The sequence below is a fragment of the Nerophis lumbriciformis genome, linkage group LG18 (genome assembly GCF_033978685.3).
Source record: "Nerophis lumbriciformis linkage group LG18, RoL_Nlum_v2.1, whole genome shotgun sequence".
Lineage (NCBI taxonomy): Eukaryota > Metazoa > Chordata > Actinopteri > Syngnathiformes > Syngnathidae > Nerophis > Nerophis lumbriciformis.
Genome location: NC_084565.2, coordinates 4,446,757 through 4,470,530, shown reverse-complemented (window position 1 = coordinate 4,470,530; position 23,774 = coordinate 4,446,757). Strand labels below are relative to the sequence as shown.

At 33.9% G+C, this 23,774-nt stretch overlaps 1 protein-coding gene across 1 annotated transcript; it reads left to right on the top strand.

The window, feature by feature from the left end:
- Nucleotides 1–1,793: 1,793 nt before the first annotated feature.
- Nucleotides 1,794–18,655, top strand: c1qtnf7 (C1q and TNF related 7). The gene is made up of 3 exons (XM_061978524.2): nucleotides 1,794–1,885; nucleotides 11,172–11,399; nucleotides 17,814–18,655. Exons 1-3 carry the CDS (start codon nucleotides 1,879–1,881, stop codon nucleotides 18,440–18,442), a joined length of 864 nt encoding a protein of 287 aa, XP_061834508.1. The 5' UTR covers nucleotides 1,794–1,878; the 3' UTR covers nucleotides 18,443–18,655.
- Nucleotides 18,656–23,774: the final 5,119 nt, after the last annotated feature.

Here is a 23,774-nt window from a genome sequence, read left to right as displayed (position 1 = left end):
TCAGCCAATGTTGTTGTTTTTGTCAGCCATTGTTGTTTCTTTCAACTACTGTTGTTGTTGTCGGACATTGTTGTTGTTTTTGTCAGCCAATGTTGCTTCTTTCAACCATTGTTGTTGTTTTTGTCAGCCATTGTTGTTGTTAGCCACTGTTGTTTCTTTCAACCATTGTTGTTGTTGTCATCCAATGTTGTTGTTTTTGTCAGCCATTGTTGTTTCTTTCAACTACTGTGGTTGTTGTCAGACATTGTCGTTGTTTTTGTCAGCCAGTGTTGTTTCTTTCAACCGTTGTTGTTGTTGTTGTTGTTGTCAGCCATTGTTGTTGTTGTCATTGTCAGCCAGTGTTGTTTCTTTCAACCGTTGTTGTTGTTGTCAGCCATTGTTGTTGTTAGCCAATGTTGTCTATTTCAATCATTGAAGTTGTTGTCGGCCATTGTTGTTGTTTTTGTCAGCCATTGTTGTTTCTTTCAACCGTTGTTGTTGTTATCAGTCAATGTTGTTGTTTCTTTCAACCATTGTTGTTGTTATCAGCCATTGTTTCTTTCAACCATTGTTGTTGTTGTTGTTGTTGTTGTCAGCCATTGTTTCTTTCAACTGATGTAGTTTTTGTCAGCCATTGTTGTTGTTGTTGTTGTCAGCTATTGTTGTTTTTTCAACCATTATTGTTGTCGTCAGCCATTGTTGTTGTTGTCAGCTATTGTTGTTTCTTTCAACCGTTGTTGTTGTGAGCCATTGTTGTTGTTGTTGTTGTTTTGTCAGCCGTTGTGCTGCAGGAGAACGTGCAGAGATCAGCTGCAGTACTCACACTGGCCACTGGGTGTCAGTAAAGATCCGCTGCAGTACTCACACTGGCCACTGGGTGTCAGTAAAGATCCGCTGCAGTACTCACACTGGCCACTGGGTGTCAGTAAAGTCCGACTCGAACTGTGAAGAGATTTCACGTTGCCAACATGTTGTAGTGAGAGATGACGTCATTTAAGACACTTCTTTATGCAGCAGTTTCACATCCAAACATCTGTTCTTAGATGACGTCATTCCCTCACTCAGCAAAATACCACCAATGTAAACATCATCAATTAAATATAATATGTCATTGATGATGAATACACACACACACACACATGCACACACACACACACACACACACACACACACACACACACACACACACACACACACATGCACACACACACACACACACACACACACACACACACACACACACACACACACACACACACTCACACATATATATACCTATTACCTACATATACACACACACACACACACACACACACACACACACACATATACCTACATATATATATATATATATATATATATATATATATATATATATATATATATATATATATATATATATATATATATATATATATATATATATATATATTTGTACTTGGTAATACTCATACTGTGTGTATTTGTACTTGGTAATACTCATATTGTGTGTATTTGTACTTGGTAATACTCATACTGTGTGTATTTGTACTTGGTAATACTCATACTGTGTGTATTTGTACTTGGTAATACTCATACTGTGTGTATTTGTACTTGGTAATACTCATATTGTGTGTATTTGTACTTGGTAATACTCATATTGTGTGTATTTGTACTTGGTAATACTCATATTGTGTGTATTTGTACTTGGTAATACTCATATTGTGTGTATTTGTACTTGGTAATACTCATATTGTGTGTATTTGTACTTGGTGTTGTCTCTGCCTGCATGACAGAAAGGGGGCGGGTCCATGCTGAGGAGGAGGAGTCCATGCAGCTGGAGTGGTCTGAGGGCAGCACGCTGATGTGGTGATATCACTGAAGTAGAAGATGTCAACCAAAGTGTAGGACTGATCTTCCATGGGAGGTAAGACTGATACTGATAACTATGTTATACTGATAACTATGTCACATGCAGTCTGATACTGATAACTATGGCACATGCAGTCTGATACTGCTAACTATGTTACATGTAGTCTGATACTGATAACTATGTCACATGTAGTCTGATACTGATAACTATGTCACATGCAGTCTGATACTGCTAACTATGTCACATGTAGTCCGATACTGTTAACTATGTCACATGTAAACTGATATTAGTAACTATGTCACATGCAGTCTGATACCGATAATATGTCAAATGTAGTCTGATACTGCTAACTATGTCACATGTAGTCTGATACTGATTACTATGTCACATGTAGTCTGATACTGATAACTATGTCACATGCAGTCTGATACTGATAACTATGTCACATGTAGTCTGATACTGATAACTGTCACATGTAGTCTGATACTACCTATGTCACATGGAGTCTGATACTGATAACTATATCACATGTAGTCTGATACTATGTCACATGCAGTCAGATACTGCTAACTATGTCACATGTAGTCTGATACTGATAACTATGTCACATGTAGTCTGATACTGCTAACAATGTCACATGTAGTCTGATACTGCTAACAATGTCACATGTAGTCTGATAGTGATAACTATGTCACATGCAGTCTGATACTGATAACTATGTCACATGTAGTCTGATACTGATAACAATGTCACATGTAGTCCGATACTGATAACTATGTCACATGTAGTCTGATACTGATAACTATGTCACATGTAGTCTGATACTGTTAACAATGTCACATGTAGTCTGATACTGATAACTATGTCACATGTAGTCTGATACTGATAACTATGTCACATGTAGTCTGATATTGGTAATTATGTCACATGTAGTCTGATACTGATAACTATGTCACATGCAGTCAGATACTGCTAACAATGTCACATGTAGTCCGATACTGCTAACTATGTCACATGCAGTCTGATACTGCTAACTATGTCACATGTAGTCTGATTCTGATAACTATGTTACATTTAGTCTGACACTGATAACTATGTCACATGTTGTCTGATACTGATAACTATATCACATGTAGTCTCATACTGATAACTATGTCACATGTAGCCTGATACTGATAACTATGTCAGATGCAGTCAGATACTGTTAACAATGTCACATGTAGTCTGATACTGATAACTATGTCACATGTAGTCTGATACTGCTAACAATGTCACATGTAGTCCGATACTGCTAACTATGTCACATGTAGTCCAATGCTGCTAACTTTGTCACATGCAGTCTGATACTGATAACTACTGTATGTCACATGTAGTCTGATACTAAGTATGTCACATGTAGTCTGATACTGCTAACTATGTCACATGTAGTCTGATACTGATAACTATGTTACATTTAGTCTGACACTGATAACTATGTCACATGTTGTCTGATACTGCTAACTATGTCACATGTAGTCTGATACTGATAACTATGTTACATTTAGTCTGACACTGATAACTATGTCACATGTTGTCTGATACTGATAACTATGTCACATGTTGTCTGATACTGATAACTATGTCACATGTTGTCTAATACTGATAACTATGTTACATTTAGTCTGACACTGATAACTATGTCACATGTTGTCTGATACTGCTAACTATGTCACATGTAGTCTGATACTGATAACTATGTTACATTTAGTCTAACACTGATAACTATGTCACATGTTGTCTGATACTGATAACTATGTCACATGTTGTCTGATACTGATAACTATGTCACATGTAGTCTAATACTGATAACTATGTCACATGCAGTCTGATACTGCTAACAATGTCACATGTAGTCCGATACTGCTAATTATGTCACATGCAGTCTGATACTGATAACTACTGTATGTCACATGTAGTCTGATACTAACTGTCACATGTAGTCTGATACTGATAACTATGTCACATGTAGTCTGATACTGATAACTATGTCTGTCGATGATTATTATCTCTATCATTATCATTGTTGTTATTATGATGATGATTATCTACATCATTATTATTGTTATTATGATGATTATTATCGGCATCATTATTATTGTTGTTATTATGATGATTATTATGTACATCATTATTATTGTTATTATGATGATTATTATCTACATCATTACTATTATGAGGATTAGCAACATCATTATTATTGTTGTTATTATGATGATTATTATGTCCATCCCTATTATTATGATGATTAACTACTTCATTATTATTGTTTTTTTTTTTGATGATTATTATCTCTATCATTATTATTGTTGGTATTATGATGATTGTTATTTATATCATTATTATTGTTGTTATGATGATTATTTACATAAATATTATTGTTGTTATTATGATGATGATTGTCTACATCATTATTATTGTTATTATGATGATTATCATTGACATAACAATTATTGTTATTATGATGATTATTATCTACATCATTATTATTATTGTTATTATGATGATTATTATTGACATCATTATTATTGTTGTTACTATTATATTATAATCTACATTACTATTATTGTTATTATGATGATGATTATCTACATCATTATTATTATTGTTATTATGATGATTATTATTGACATCATTATTATTGTTGTTACTATGATATTATAATCTACATTATTATTATTGTTATTACGATGATTATTATTTATATCATTATTATTGTTGTTATGATGATTATTATCTACATCATTATTATTGTTGTTATGATGATTATTATTTATATCAATATTTTTGTTGTTATTATGATGATGATTATCTACATCATTATTATTATTGTTATTATGATGATTATTATTGACATCATTATTATTGTTGTTACTATGATATTATAATCTACATTATTATTATTGTTATTACGATGATTATTATTTATATCATTACTATTGTTGTTATGATGATTATTATCTACATCATTATTATTGTTGTTATGATGATTATTATTTACATCAATATTTTTGTTGTTATTATGATGATGATTATCTACATCATTATTATTATTGTTATTATGATGATTATTATTGACATCATTATTATTGTTGTTACTATGATATTATAATCTACATCATTATTATTGTTATTATGATGATTATTATTTATATCATTATTATTGTTGTTATGATGATTATTATCTACATCATTATTATTGTTGTTATGATAATTATTATTTACATCAATATTATTGTTGTTATTATGATGATGATTATCTACATCATTATTATTGTTATAATGATGATTATTATTGACATAATTATTATTGTTATTATGATGATTATTATCTTCATCATTATTATTATTGTTATTATGATGATTATTATTGACATCATTATTATTGTTGTTATTATGATGATTATTATCTACATCATTATTATTATTGTTATTATGATGATGATTATTGACATCATTATTATTGTTGTTACTATTATATTATAATCTACATTACTATTATTGTTATTATGATGATTATTATCTACATCATTATTATTATTGTTATTATGATGATTATTATTGACATCATTATTATTGTTGTTACTATGATATTATAATCTACATTACTATTATTGTTATTATGATGATTATTATCTACATCATTATTATTATTGTTATTATGATGATTATTATTGACATCATTATTATTGTTGTTACTATGATATTATAATCTACATTATTATTATTGTTATTACGATGATTATTATTTATATCATTATTATTGTTGTTATGATGATTATTATCTACATCATTATTATTGTTGTTATGATGATTATTATTTACATCAATATTTTTGTTGTTATTATGATGATGATTATCTACATCATTATTATTATTGTTATTATGATGATTATTATTGACATCATTATTATTGTTGTTACTATGATATTATAATCTACATCATTATTATTGTTATTATGATGATTATTATTTATATCATTATTATTGTTGTTATGATGATTATTATCTACATCATTATTATTGTTGTTATGATAATTATTATTTACATCAATATTATTGTTGTTATTATGATGATGATTATCTACATCATTATTATTGTTATAATGATGATTATTATTGACATAATTATTATTGTTATTATGATGATTATTATCTTCATCATTATTATTATTGTTATTATGATGATTATTATTGACATCATTATTATTGTTGTTACTATGATGATTATAATCTACATTATTATTATTGTTATTATGATGATTATTATCTCTATCATTATTATTGTTGTTATTATGATGATGACTATCTACATCACTATTATTGTTATTATGATGATTATTATTGACATTATTATAATTGTTGTTACTATGCGGATGATTATCTACATCATTAGTATTGTTATGATGATGATTATAATTGACATCATCATTATTATTGTTATTATGATGATTATCTACAACCTTATTATTGTTGTTATCATGATGATTTTTATCTACAACACGTGGTGTAGAATAGATCACAACCAGAGGATATTTGACTACATAGGTAAAAAAGAGTACAATGTAGATCATATATGTATGTATGTATGTATGTATATATATATATATATATATATATATATATATATATATATATATATATATATATATATATATATATATATATATATATATATATATATATATATATATATATAAACATGTACATTTTGCTCCAACACAGTAAATAAGTGCGACATCCCATCATGCATTTCACTCCTGATCTGTTTAGTCAGCAGAAAAAGGGGTTAGTTGAAATACTTCATCAGCATGTGATGTTTTCTAAACACATTTGGTGCACATCTGGATCCACATGTGCTCTTTTCATGCTGACATCATCATCTTGGCCCTGAGGGAAATCTTCACTTTTTCTTCTGGAAGTTTCTCGTCCTAGCCTCCTGAACGCACAGAAAGGTCAAAGGTCAGGATGGGTTCATGGTGTGGCGTTAACATTTCTACATTTCACACACACACACACACACACACACACACACACACACACACACACACACACACTCACACACACGCGTGTTCCCGCCTCGCCCTGGTCCATTATGGAGGCTCCAACTTTTTCTGGCGCTCCTTGAACACAACAACAACTTCATGGAGCCTTCCTTCACCTTCTCCTGGACTGGTGTGTGTGTGTGTGTGTGTGTGTGTGTGTGTGTGTGTGTGTGTGTGTGTGTGTGTGTGTGCGCGTGTGCGTGTGCGTGCGTTTCCCTCTGAGAAAAGTTCCTGTTTCCCCTTCCTACGTGCTTGCCTCTAACACAAGAGTCATGTCACACTTTGGGAATGTTTTGGCTCAAAGACGAGTTGGACACAAGTTTCATGTGAGCGCTCACACACCATGTGTGCAATAAGTACAAGGTACAATAATGACAAAATTAATAATGGTAACAATGATAATAATGATAATAACAACATGAATATTAATAAAGAAGAATGATTATAGTAACAATAATAATAATGATAATAATAATATTAATATTACGCTCACACACCATGTGTGCAATAAATACAAGGTACAATAATGATAATAATGACCAAATTAATAATGGTAACAATAATAATAATGATAACAACAATATTAATAACAACAATAATTATAACAAGAATTTTAACAATAATGATGATAATACAAATAATAACAATATTAAAAATAACAACAGAAGAAGAATGATAACAATAGTAGTAACAATAATAATAATAATAGTAATAACAATAATAATGACAATATTAACAATAATTATATTAATATCAATAGCATTAATAATACAAACAATAATGATAACAATAATACGAATAATATCAAGAATGATGATAATAATAATAATGATAACAATAATAATAATAATAATAACAATAATAATAATACAAACAATAACATACATAATATAATAACAACAATATTAACAATAATAATACAATTGATAACAACAATGATCATAACAATAATGATGATAATAACAATAGTAATGATAATAACCAAAAACAATTATATAAGAAAAATAATAATAATAACAATAATAGTAGCAATAATAATAATAGTAATAATAATAACAACATTAATAGCATTATTAATAAAAACAATAATGATAACAATAATACAAATAATATCACGAATTATGATAATAATAATAATGATAACAATAATAGTAACAACAATAATAATAGTAATAATAATAACAATATTAATAGCATTAATAATAATAAAAAAATAATGATAAAAATAATATGAATAATATCAAGAATGATGATAATAATTATAATGATAACAATAATAATAATACAAACAATAATAATAATACAAACAATAACATACATAATATAATAACAACAATATTAACAATAATAATACGAATAATAACAGCAATGATAATAACAATAATGATGATAATAACAATAGTAATGATATTAACCAAAAACAATTATATAAGAAAAATAATAATAACAATAATAGTAACAATAATAATAATAATAATAATAATAACAACATTAATAGCGTTATTAATAAAAAAAATAATGATAACAATTATACGAATAATATCAAGAATTATGATAATAATAATAATGATAACAATAATAGTAACAATAATAAAAATAGTAATAATAATAACAATATTAATAGCATTAATAATAAAAACAATAATGATAACAATAATACGAATAATATTAAGAATGATGATAATAATAATAATGATAACAATAATAATAATACAAACAATAACATACATAATATAATAACAACAATATTAACAATAATAATACGAATAATAACAACAATGATAATAACAATAATGATGATAATAACAATAGTAATGATATTAACCAAAAACAATTATATAAGAAAAATAATAATAACAATAATAGTAACAATAATAATAATAATAATAATAATAACAACATTAATAGCGTTATTAATAAAAAAAATAATGATAACAATAATACGAATAATATCAAGAATTATGATAATAATAATAATGATAACAATAATAGTAACAATAATAAAAATAGTAATAATAATAACAATATTAATAACAACAATATTAACAATAATAATACGAATAATAACAACAATGATAATAACAATAATGATGATAATAACAATAGTAATGATATTAACCAAAAACAATTATATAAGAAAAATAATAATAACAATAATAGTAACAATAATAATAATAATAATAATAATAACAACATTAATAGCGTTATTAATAAAAAAAATAATGATAACAATAATACGAATAATATCAAGAATTATGATAATAATAATAATGATAACAATAATAGTAACAATAATAAAAATAGTAATAATAATAACAATATTAATAGCATTAATAATAAAAACAATAATGATAACAATAATACGAATAATATTAAGAATGATGATAATAATAATAATGATAACAATAATAATAATACAAACAATAACATACACAATATAATAACAACAATATTAACAATAATAATACGAATAATAACAACAATGATAATAACAATAATGATGATAATAACAATAGTAATGATAATAACCAAAAACAATTATATAAGAAAAATAATAATAATAGTAACAATAATAATAATAATAGTAATAATAATAATAAAAACAATAATAATAATAACTACAATTTTAAAAATAGTAAAAAAATAATAATGATGATGATGAAAATAATAACAATAATGATGACAATAACAATAGGAATGATAATAACACAAAATAATATAAGAAAAATAATAATAGTAACAATAATAATAATAATGATATTATTAATAGTAATAACAATGGTGCGGTATAGCTCGGTTGGTAGAGCGGCCGTGCCAGCAACTTAGAGGGTTCCGGGTTCGATCCCCGCTTCCGCCATCCTAGTCACTGCTGTCGTGTCCTTGGGCAAGACACTTGACCCACCTGCTCCCAGTGCCACCCACACTGCTGGAAATGGAACTTAGATATTGGCTTTCACTATGTAAAGCGCTTTGAGTCACTAGAGAAAAGCGCTATATAAATATCATTCACTTCACTTCACTTCAATGATGATAACAATAATAATAGTAATAAAAACAATAATAGCAATAATGATACCAATATTAACAATACAAATAAAAATAATAATAATGATGTAAATAATAATAACAACATTGATAGTAACAATAATGACAATGACAATAATAATAATAACAACATGAATATTAATATAAGAAGAATGATGATAGTAACAATAATAATATTGATAATAATAATATTAATATTAATAATAATAATAATAATAATAATAATGTCTGTAGCAGAAGCTTTTTGGGTCAACTAAAAATTGATTCGAGTTTTTGGATTCTTATTCATCTTCTTTATGAAATCAGTCATAATTTAAAAGAATGGATTTAATTTATTTCTTATTTAAAACAACATTTAAAAAACGTCTCATTATAATTAATACACCAAATAATATATTGCTGGAATCCTGATGAATCGTTCGGTTCCCAAAGGTTCTCATCCCTACTGTACACTTGATGTTTTTAGGGGTGCACACTTTCTAGATGGAATTCTAACTTTGAAACGTGATATCAAATGTCCAAACAACAATCACACACAAAAGAATACGTAGTGTTTGAACGGAGAATTAAAGAATTGTCATGTCTGTGTGATCATGTTTTGTTTTAGTCATGTTTTGTTTAGTTATTGGACTCTTTAGTTTCTGGCTTTTCACTCCCTTGTCTTGTTTCCATGATTACCCATTAGTTTCACCTGTTCCACGTTTGGACTCATTGTGCACTCTTGTTTGTCACCATAGCAACCCATTAGTTTTCACCTGTCACGTCATGCACCTGTTTCACGTTTTGAGTCACGCACCTGTTTTCGTTAATCATGTCTGTAGTATTTAAGTTCATTGTTTTCAGTTTGTCTTTCTGGTGACATCCCACATTTATGCTCTGCACATTTCTGACACTTTTTTCATATCCATCGTTCACGCTGCTCCTTTTGTCCATGCCAAGTAAGTTTTGTTTATTAATGCCACAGTTAGTGTTTTTTTGTTGTTCATAGTTTCTGCCTTTGTGCAAGTATTTGTTTTCATAGCCAAGTTGTTTCTCCGCCACTGTGCGCGCTTTTCGTTTGTACTTTTTTTGATAAGTTTAAATAAATATGTTCTCACATTCCCGTCTCGCCCGAGCCAACTTTCCGTTCCCTTCTAGAAAAACTAAACCCCAGGACCAAGTCATGACAAGAATGGTCAGAGTGGGAGTCAGAAGGAATGTTTTTGTGAGTGCAGATGTGAAGATGTGGGCCGTCATGGCGCTGATCTGCATGTGCCAATGTGGACTGGCACAGCTGCTGAAGGGAACGCCCCCCCGTCTAGTCTGCAGCGTACCCGGATCACCCGGCACCCCCGGCCAGCCCGGCCCCAGCGGGGCCCCGGGAGGAGACGGGAACGTGGGTGTCCCTGGCAGAGACGGCAGAGACGGCAGGAAAGGGGAAAAGGGACAGAAGGGAGACCCAGGTATGATATCATCAGAACATTCTACATTCCGTATCCATCTGATCTAAATCTGTCCTGTCCAGCCACTCAGGCAAATGTTGATGTAGATCAGGGGTCACCAACCTTTTTGAAACCAAGAGCTACTTCTTGGGTACTGATTAATGCGAAGGGCTACCACTTTGATACACACTTAAATAAATTGCCTGAAATAGCCAATTTGCTCAATTTACCTTTAAGTCTATGTTATTATTAATAATTAATTATATTTATCTTTGTGGAAACACTGATCATCTTAATGATTTCTCACAATAAATATATATAGAAACAGATAAATATCAATATGCAACATTTTATTTTCATATTTTCTCTAAGTGCAAATTTTTCAAATTTAACATTTTCAAATGATCACTTCTAAGACAGTCTTGTGAAATCACAATATCCCATTTGAACTAGCTCGCCACTAACATTTTTATAAAAGGAGGCGAAAACACGAGGAAAAAAAGAAAATTAAATTTTGAAACATAGTTTATCTTCAATTTCGACTCTTTAAAATTCAAAATTCAACCGAAAAAAAAGAAGAGAAAAACTAGCTAATTTGAATCTTTTTGAAAAAATTCAAAAAAGAATTTATGGAACATCATTAGTCATTTTTCCTGATTAAGATTAATTTTAGAATTTTGATGACATGTTTTAAATAGGTTAAAATCCAATCTGCACTTTGTTAGAATATATAACAAAGACAAATCATTATTTCTTCTAGATTTTCCAGAACAAAAATTTTAAAAGAAATTCAAAAGACTTTGAAATAAGATTTAAATTTGATTCTACAGATTTTTTTAGATTTGCCAGAATAATTTTTTTGAATTTTAATCATAATAAGTTTGAAGAAACATTTCACAAATATTCTTTGTCGAAAAAACAGAAGCTAAAATGAAGAATTAAATTAAAATGTATTTATTATTCTTTACATTAAAAACATTTTTTTACTTGAACGGTTTGTTCTCCCGTGGTGCAAATGAACATTTGGACCAGACATGGCGTGAAGGTGAAGACATTATTTATTTTACACTAACAAAGGAACAAAAAGCGCGCTCAAGGCGGAAGTACAAACTTGACTAACGAAACAAAAAGACTTGCACGTGGGCAAAAAACTATGTACATGAACAAAAGTCGCTAACTGTGGCATGAATCGAAAAACCTTACTTGACATGGCATGAAGTGCGCAGAGGTAAACAGAGTGAGAAGCAGAAAGTCAGGGGTATGATGTCGCCAGGCAGACTTCCTGGCAACAATGGGTTTAAATAATAGTGACATGATTAAAGACAGGTGCGTGAGTCGTGAGGGCAGGTGAAAACTAATGGGTTGCTATGGTGACAAACAAGAGTGCACAATGAGTCCAAACGTGGAACAGGTGAAACTAATGGGTAATCATGGAAACAAGACAAGGGAGTGAAAAGCCAGAAACTAAAGAGTCCAATAACTAAACAAAACAAAACATGATTACACAGACATGACATGAACATTGATTTAAATTGTCAGGAAAGAAGAGGAAGGAATTTAAAAGGTAAAAAGGTACATCTGTTTAAAAATCCTAAAATCATTTTTAAGGTTGTATTTTTTCTCTAAAATTGTCTTTCGGAAAGTTATAAGAAGCAAAGTAAAAAAATAAATGAATTTATTTAAACAAGTGAAGACCAAGTCTTTAAAATATTTTCTTGGATTTTCAAATTCTATTTGAGTTTTGTCTCTCTTAGAATTAAAAATGTCGAACAAATTGAGACCACCTTGCTAGTAAATAAATACAATTTAAAAAATAGAGGCAGCTCACTGGTAAGTGCTGCTATTTGAGCTATTTTTAGAACAGGCCAGCGGGCGACTCATCTGGTCCTTACGGGTTACCTGGTGACCGCGGGCACCGTGTTGGTGACCCCTGATGTAGATGATCATATCTGATGTACACATTTAGATGTAGATGATCATATCTGATGTACACATTTAGATGTAGATGATCATATCTGATGTACACATTTAGATGTAGATGATCATATCAAATGTACACATTTAGATGTAGATGATCATATCAGATGTACACATTTAGATGTAGATGATCATATGTGATGTACACATTTAGATGTAGATGATCATATCTGATGTACACATTTAGATGTAGATGATCAGATCAGATGTACACATTTAGATGTAGATGATCATATCTGATGTACACATTTAGATGTAGATGATCATATGTGATGTACACATTTAGATGTAGATGATCATATCAGATGTACACATTTATATGTAGATGATCAGATCAGATGTACACATTTAGATGTAGATGATCAGATCAGATGTACACATTTAGATGTAGATGATCATATCAGATGTACACATTTAGATGTAGATGATCATATCAGATGTACACATTTAGATGTAGATGATCAGATCAGATGTATACATTTAGATGTAGATGATCATATGTGATGTACACATTTAGATGTAGATGATCATATCTGATGTACACATTTAGATGTAGATGATCATATGTGATGTACACATTTAGATGTAGATGATCATATCTGATGTACACATTTAGATGTAAATGATCATATCAGATGTACACATTTAGATGTAGATGATCATATCTGATGTACACATTTAGATGTAGATGATCATATGTGATGTACACATTTAGATGTAGATGATCATGTCTGATGTACACATTTACTTTACTTCCCCTGTTGCCTTATTTGTATTTAACTCTATTAAATGTTTACTTAGTGTCTACTGAGCGTCTACTAAGTGTTTGAGTGTCTAACAAGTGTTTACTAAGTGTCTACTATGTGTTTACGTGTCGAACAAGTGTTTACTAAGTGTCTAGTAAGTGTTTACTAAGTGTCTAATAAGTGTCTACTAAGTGTCTGCTATGTTTTGTAAGTGTTTAAGTGTCTACTAAGTGTCTACTAATTGTCTACTAAGTGTTTACAAAGTGTTTAAGTGTCTAACAAGTATTTACTAAGTGTCTACTAAGTGTCTACTAAGTGTTTACTAAGTGTTTACTAAGTGTTTAATTGTCTAACAAGTGTCTACTAAGTGTCTACTAAGTGTCTACTAAGTGTTTGAGTGTCTAACAAGTGTTTACTAAGTGTCTACTATGTGTTTACGTGTCGAACAAGTGTTTACTAAGTGTCTAGTAAGTGTTTACTAAGTGTCTAATAAGTGTCTACTAAGTGTCTGCTATGTTTTGTAAGTGTTTAAGTGTCTACTAAGTGTCTACTAATTGTCTACTAAGTGTTTACAAAGTGTTTAAGTGTCTAACAAGTATTTACTAAGTGTCTACTAAGTGTCTACTAAGTGTTTACTAAGTGTTTACTAAGTGTTTAATTGTCTAACAAGTGTCTACTAAGTGTCTACTAAGTGTCTACTAAGTGTTTGAGTGTCTAACAAGTGTTTACTAAGTGTCTACTATGTGTTTACGTGTCGAACAAGTGTTTACTAAGTGTCTAGTAAGTGTTTACTAAGTGTCTAATAAGTGTCTACTAAGTGTCTGCTATGTTTTGTAAGTGTTTAAGTGTCTACTAAGTGTCTACTAATTGTCTACTAAGTGTTTACAAAGTGTTTAAGTGTCTAACAAGTATTTACTAAGTGTCTACTAAGTGTCTACTAAGTGTTTACTAAGTGTTTAATTGTCTAACAAGTGTCTACTAAGTGTCTACTAAGTGTCTACTAAGTGTTTAAGTGTCTAACAAGTGTTTACTAAGTGTCTACTAAGTGTGTACTAAGTGCCTATTAAGTGCTTGCTAAATGTCTATAAAGTGTCTAATAAGTCTTTACTAAGTGTCTATTAAGTGTCTACTAAGTGTTTACTAAGAGTCTATTAAGTGTCTACTAAGTGTTTACTAAGTGTTAAGTGTTTGGTGCAGCTGGACCAGAGCATAGGGGATAGTAAATACACCATTAGTAAATACACCATTAGTAAATATACCATTAGTAATTATACCATTAGTAAATACACCATTAGTAAATACACCATTAGTAACTATACCATTAGTAACTATACCATTAGTAAATACACCATTGATAAATACACCATTGGTAACTATACTATTAGTAAATCTACCATTAGGGAAATATACAATTTGTAACATACAATTAGTACATATACTATTAGTAATATACCATTGGTAAATATACTTTGAATAAAATACCAGTAGTAAATGTAGCATTGGTAAATATAGCATTAGTAACTATTACTATACATACCATTAGTAAATATACTATTAGTACTAGACCATTAGTAATAAACCATTTGTAAAAATACCAATAGTAATACACCGTTAGTAAATATACCATTAGTAATATACCATTGGTAAAATACCATAATTAACAATACCGTTTAGAAATATACTAATAATAAATATACCAATAGTAATATACCATTAGTAAATATATCATCTGTAAATATACCAATAGTAAATGTACTAATAGTAAATATACCATTAGTAATATACCAATATAAAATATACCATCATTAAATGTACCACTAGTAAATATCCATACCACTGGCAAATATACCATTAGTAATACACCAGTATAAAATATACCATCAGTAACATACCGTTAGTAAATATAACATTTGCAAATATAACATTAGTAAGATACCATAATTGAATGTACCATTAGAATAATACTATTAGTAAATATACCGTTAGTAATATACCGTTATTCAATATACCATTACTAATATACTATTACTAATACACCGTTACTAATATACTATTATTAAATATACCATTATTAAATATACCATTACTAATATACCGTTACTAATACACCCTTACTAATATACCATTACTAAATATACCATTGCTAAATATCCCAATAGAAATTGTTGCGTTTTGGACCAGTTGTTCCTCCCAGGGAATTCAAGTCACAAGTCGCTCCCAAGCTCTTTACGACACTTAAAGCTGAGTAGAAAAACCACCAGAGACAGAATAGGTATTTTGTAATATATTTGCAAAGCTTTGCATATATACATTGAGACCAGTCCAGTATAGAACATTCACTCGCGCCGCTAAGATGGTCTGCCCCCCCCCCCCGAAAAACCCTCTCCCATCTTAAGTCCCTGGCAGTCATGTCTCTCTAGCCAAAACAAATGCCCATTATCTCTCTTTATAACATTCCTCATTCAAGGTTAAGCACACAGTGTTGCAGACAACCAAAAGACCACGATTGGAAGAAAAACACTAGCTGTTTTGTAATATGATTATGAAATAAAAAGAAGTAACACTTAAATTCGGATATATGTAAATATCTGCCTCCGACAAAATGTATCAATAGAAATGTACCAATAGTAATATACCATAATTAAATATACCATTAGTAATATACCATTAGTAAATATCCCAATAGAAATGTACCATTAGTAAATATACCATTATTAAATATACCATTACTAATATACCATTACTAATATACCACTATTAAATATACCATTACTAATATACCATTACTAATATACCACTATTAAATATACCATTACTAATATACCATTTCTAATACACCATTACTAATACACCATTAGTAAATATACCAATAGAAATGTACCATTAGTACATACTTGTCAACCCTCCCGGATTTTCCGGGAGACTCCCGAAATTCAGCGCCTCTCCCGAAAACCTCCCGGGACAAATTTTCTCCCAAAAAACTCCCGAAATTCAGGCGGACCTGAGTGACGTGTTGACAACACACAACAACAGTGTCTACCGTAAAGCAGTTCGTCTGCCGTAAACAGCAATGTTGTGACACTTTTAAACAGGACAATACTGCCATCTACTGTACATGCATATGTGACCCACCCATAATGTGTCACATTTTTGTGTTGATTTATTTATTTTATTTTGTGGTTTGAATTCGTTTTTTTGGAGCTGTCATTACACATTTATCAGTATTCACATTGGTCAGTAGGGGGCAGTAGGGCGTTTCTTCCCAATTGAATGCTATCACCTGCAGACCGGAAGTGTCTTGTCATTCTGATGAGCGCGACCAGTCTGTGAACAATTAAAACGTCCTGTGTGCTTTTTCCTCCTGTATAACAGGTTAGTTTTGGTGAATCAACTCACTGAAAAATATCCATGCGATCTTTATAAGTTTAAGTACACATTCTGATGGTGGAGCCTAACTCTAAAGTGTTTGTGAGTTGTAGTTTGTAAATGAACACTGAAATTCAAGTATTTATTTCATATATATATATATATATAGCTAGAATTCACTGAAAGTCAAGTATTTCTTATATATATATATCTTAACCACGACCCCAACCACGCCCCCCGCCCCACCCCCGACCACGCCCCCCATCCCCCACCCCCCACCTCCCGAAATTGGAGGTCTCAAGGTTGGCAAGTATGCATTAGTAAAAAATCTATTGTTGTGTTTCAGGTTTGAAAGGCAGAGTCGGGGCTACAGGTAAGCTTGGCGAGCGAGGTGGGCGTGGCCCTGCAGGTAAACAAGGTCCTGTGGGACAGAATGGAGAAGCGGGCCCGCCGGGCGCTAGCCATGGCGGCGAGAAAGGACAAAAGGGCCAACGCGGGACTGCCGGCACTGCGGGAAAATGCCGATGCGGCGACACGGCGCCCAAGTCAGCGTTCTCAGCGGGGATCACCAGCAGCTACCCCGTCGAGAACACGCCCATCAAGTTCAACAAGGTGCTCTTTGACCAGGGTGGCCACTACAGTCCCCAGACGGGCAAGTTCACGTGTGTCTACCCGGGCATTTACTACTTCTCCTACCACGTCACACTGGCCAACAAACACCTGGCCATCGCCCTGGTGCACAACGGGCAGTATCGCCTCAAGACCTACGACGCCAACACGGGCAACCACGACGTGGCTTCTGGGTCCACGCTGATGCACCTGGACCCTGAAGACCAGGTGTGGATGGAGGTCTTCTACCACGACCAGAACGGTTTATTTGCCGACCCGGGCTGGGCAGACAGTTTGTTCTCAGGCTTCCTGCTCTACGCTGACGCCGACTTATTGGACGCAATGGCAGAGGACGTCACACCCTGACAACACCGCTAAGGATTCTGGGAATTCTGTATTATGCTGGGTTATTCTATCCAAAACCCCCAATCACATGTTATATTCACGATGTGACATCATGTCCTATCTAGTTCATAGAAAAGCGCTGTATACAAACCCCGTTTCCATATGAGTTGGGAAATGGTGTTAGAAGTAAATATAAACGGAATACAATGATTTGCTAATCATTTTCAACCCATATTCAGTTGAATATGCTACAAAGACAACATATTTGATGTTCAAACTCATAAACTTTATTTTTTTTTGCAAAGAATAATTAACTTAGAATTTCATGGCTGCAACACGTGCCAAAGTAGTTGGAAAAAGGGCATGTCCACCACTGTGTTACATGGCCTTTCCTTTTAACAATACTCAGTAAACGATTGGGAACTGAGGAAACTAATTGTTGAAGCTTTGAAAGTGGAATTCTTTCCCATTCTTGTTTTATGTAGAGCTTCAGTCGTTCAACAGTCCGGGGTCTCCGCTGTCGTATTTTACGCTTCATAATGCGCCACACATTTTCGATGGGAGACAGGTCTGGACTGCAGGCGGGCCAGGAAAGTACCTGCACTCTTTTTTTTACAAAGCCACGCTGTTGTAACACGTGCTGAATGTGGCTTGGCATTGTCTTGCTGAAATAAGCAGGGGCGTCCATGAAAAAGACAGCGCTTAGATGGCAGCATATGTTGCTCCAAAACCTGTATGTACCTTTCAGCATTAATGGTGCCTTCACAGATGTGTAAGTTACCCATGTCTTGGGCACTAATACACCCACATACCATCACACATGCTGCCTTTTACACTTTGCGCCTAGAACAATCCGGATGGTTCTTTCCCTCTTTGATCCGGAGGACACGACGTCCACAGTTTCCAAAAACAATTTGAAATGTGGACTCGTCAGACCACAGAACACTTTTCCACTTTGCATGAGTCCATCTTAGATGATCTCGGGCCCAGAGAAGCCGGCGGCGTTTTTGGGTGTTGTTGATAAATGGCTTTTGCTTTGCATAGTAGAGCTTTAACTTGCACTTACAGATGTAGCGACCAACTGTATTTAGTGACAGTGGTTTTCTGAAGTGTTCCTGATCCCATGTGGTGATATCCTTTAGAGATTGATGTCGGTTTTTGATACAGTGCCGTCTGAGGGATCGAAGGTCACGGTCATTCAATGTTGGTTTCCGGCCATGCTGCTTACGTGGAGTGATTTCTCCAGATTCTCTGAACCTTTTGATGATATTATGGACCGTAGATGTTGAAATGAAAAATGAAAGGGCATGTTCACCACTGTGTTACATGGCCTTTCCTTTTAACAACACTCAGTAAACGTTTGGGAACTGAGGAGACACATTTTTTAAGCTTCTCAGGTGGAATTCTGTCCCATTCTTGCTTGATGTACAGCTTAAGTTCTTCAACAGTCCGGGGGTCTCCGTTGTGCTATTTTAGGCTTCATAATGCGCCACACATTTTCAATGGGAGACAGGTCTGGACTACAGGCAGGCCAGTCTAGTACCCGCACTCTTTTACTATGAAGCCACGTTGATGTAACACGTGGTTTGGCATTGTCTTGCTGAAATAAGCAGGGGCGTCCATGGTAACGTTGCTTGGATGCCTCCAAAACCTGTATGTACCTTTCAGCATTAATGGCGCCTTCACAGATGTGTAAGTTACCAATGTCTTGGGCACTAATACACCCCCATACCATCACACGTGCTGCCTTTTTAACTTTGCGCCTAGAACAATCCGGATGGTTCTTTTCCTCTTTGGTCCGGAGGACACGACGTCCACAGTTTCCAAAAACAATTTGAAATGTGGACTCGTCAGACCACAGAACACTTTTCCACTTTGTATCAGTCCATCTTAGATGAGCTCAGGCCCAGCGAAGCCGACAGCGTTTCTGGGTGTTGTTGATAAACGTTTTTCGCCTTGCATAGGAGAGTTTTAACTTGCACTTACAGATGTAGCGACCAACTGTAGTTACTGACAGTGGGTTTCTGAAGTGTTCCTGAGCCCATGTGGTGATATCCTTTACAAACTGATGTCGCTTGTTGATGCAGTACAGCCTGAGGGATGGAAGGTCACGGGCTTAGCTGCTTACGTGCAGTGATTTCTCCAGATTCTCTGAACCCTTTGATGATATTACGGACCGTCGATGGTGAAATCCCTAAATTCCTTGCAATAGCTGGTTGAGAAAGGTGTTTCTTAAACTGTTCAACAATTTGCTCGCGCATTTGTTGACAAAGTGGTGACCCTCGCCCCATCCTCGTTTGTGAATGACTGAACATTTCACGGAATCTACTTTTATACCCAATCATGGCACCCACCTGTTCCCAATTAGCCTGTTCACCTGTGGGATGTTCCAAATAAGTGTTTGATGAGCATTCCTCAACTTTATCAGTATTTATTGCCACCTTTCCCAACTTCTTTGGCACGTGTTGCTGGCATCAAATTCTAAAGTTAATGATTATTTGCAACAAAAAAAAAAAGTATGAGTTTGAATATCAAATATGTTGTCTTTGTAGCATATTCAACTGAATATGGGTTGAAAAGGATTTGCAAATCATTGTATTCCGTTTATATTTACATCTAACACAATTTCCCAACTCATATGGAAACGGGGTTTGTAAATCTAATACATTATTATTATTATTTACTATGACATATATCTTCATTGACCTATTGATGTACGTTATTTTAGAAGTTAGAATGATCATTTTAATAAGAAAACCAGCAAGTTAAATAAAATGTGTTTGAAACAAACTGGTCTGGGTCTCAGACTCGCGTTTTGTTAGGTCTCTTCTTGCGGCTTCCTTATGCTAGTGTTATGTTTACAGAGTGGAAATGATGGCAAAGACACCTGGGGGCGGTATGCTCAAATATTATTTATTATATATATATAATAATAACACAAAACAATACTAACTAAACTAAGGAAATGGAGTATGTGACAAAATCCAAGAGTGAGTGGTGTTGGACTATGTGTATTACCGTGATGTTGGATGTGGAAGCAGACAAATCCAAAGGAGGCAAGGCAAAAGGGGTCCGTGATCCGCGTGAGGTCCGTGGGGCAGAGAGAGGCGTCAGAGTCCGTGTCCAGAGCGAGGGTCGAGGATCGAGGAAGGCAAAACACGGACAATCTCCAAGGGGTAAGACTCGGGAAGGAACTGAGGGGGGAACAAACACGGACGGAGAGTAGGCTTACGGTCCACCATTGAGAACTAAGTTCCCGCAAGGATCCTTGGGTCCACTGGTCCTTTATTCAGCTCCCTCTCATCAGGTCCAGGTGCGTTGATTCCTGATCGGCCACATCCTTGCCGGCATGTGGGCGTGACGCGGCCGTGGGCGCGTCCCGAGGTGCGACAAGCAGAGAGCAAAGATACACCCTGGCCGTGACAGCTAGAGGCCTATTTCTACATTTCATAAACAAACTGCTCTTTGCCTTCTAGCTTCACATTCAGCTCATTCATGTGTGCCAATATGTCCACAACAAACGCTAAATCACAAAGCCAATCGGTGTCACTCAGATCAGGGAAAGCGTCGGCTTTTTCAAATTGCTCCAAAAATGAGATCATCTCCTGTTTTAGCTCTCACACACGTTGACATACTTTACCCAAATTTAACCAGCGGACATTGGAATGGTAAAGCAAGTGTAATGGTACCGGGGAGAAGAAGAAGAAGGCACTGAGGCAGGGAGCGCGTTTAGCCTTGGACGTATTTATTAAAGATATAAATATAATTAAAGCTGCAAGCAGCATTGGTCGGGCCCGCATATTTGGCAGGTGCTAGTCCTAAGTGTCCAAATACTTTTGTCAAGTTTTAGTCCCAAGTGTCCCAATACTTTTGTCTAGTGTACCTACCTTGTCTGCATTGTGTGGGCACGCTGGTGCTTCCTGCTTTTAAGCAGCCATCTTAAAAAAACAGCAGCGCAGCAGCATCAGCGCAGCGGTTTTTGAAGGCTCATAAAATCAAAACCGGAGCAGTTATTAAAACGCGCTTCTGTAGTTTTAATCACAAGGGTTCAATCTCTCTCCTGTGTTAGTTTGAAGCCGAAACGACAAACGTGCTCAGAGGAGATAGTTTTTGAAGGAAGGTGACCGGTTTTTACAAAAATGTTGTTTTGAAGGGGGAATAGCAAACTTCCTGTTGATTTTTGCTGGGGGTTGTCAATTTATGAAATGTAGGTCTACACAGAGGTTTTTGTTTCATGTCTCTCCGACCTTCCCAGTGGGAGTTACAGGCAGTTTTGTCATTTTTTTCTTCCGAGGAGCAGTTTTTTCTGCGTTTTATTCAAAAATTGCGCTAGAGCGCAATTTTGAGATTTGGGGTTAGGTTTTTTTATTAGATCGCAATTTTTGCCAGTCTTGATGTGTGTGTTCAGTGCGGTGAGTTTTGAAGCATGTTAAAGGGGTCAAATTACAGCTCAAAGAGGCAAAAGTGACTGTTTTTAGTACATTTTTGTCTTGAAGGGGGAATTGCCAACTTCCTGTTGATTTTTGCCCGAGAAAATTAATTAATGAAAAGTAGGGCTAAGTGAGCCCTACATAGAGGTTTTTGTTTCATGTCTCTACAACATTCGTACTGGGAGTTATAAGCAGTTTTTCTTTCTAGGGGGCGCTAGAGCGCAATTTTGAGTTTTGGGGTTCGGTTTTTTTTATTAAAAGACAATTTTCGCAGGTCCTGATGTGTGGGTCAAATATGGTGAGTTTTGAAGCATGTTAAGTGGGTCAAATTAGTGCTCAAAGAGGCGGCGAAATAATAATAAAACCTTAGAAAAACAATAGGTCCTTATGTGCCATTGCAAAAGGACTCCCGTTGGGATTCCTTTTACAATGGGCCATGCGGGCCCTAATGATGTGTAGTTAAAGGGGAACATTATCACAATTTCAGAATGGTTAAAACCATTAAAAATCAGTTCCATCCATCCATCCATCTTCTTCCGCTTATCCGAGGTCGGGTCGCGGGGGCAGCAGCCTAAGCAGGGAAGCCCAGACTTCCCTCTCCCCAGCCACTTCGTCCAGCTCCTCCCGGGGGATCCCGAGGCGTTCCCAGGCCAGCCGGGAGACATAGTCTTCCCAACGTGTCCTGGGTCTTCCTCGTGGCCTCCTACCGGTCGGACATGCCCTAAACACCTCCTTAGGGAGGCGCTCGGGTGGCATCCTGACCAGATGCTCGAACCACCTCATCTGGCTCCTCTCGATGCGGAGGAGCAGCGGCTTTACTTTGAGCTCCCCCCGGATGACAGAGCTTCTCACCCTATCTCTAAGGGAGAGCCCCGCCACCCGGCGGAGGAAACTCATTTCGGCCGCTTGTACCCGTGATCTTG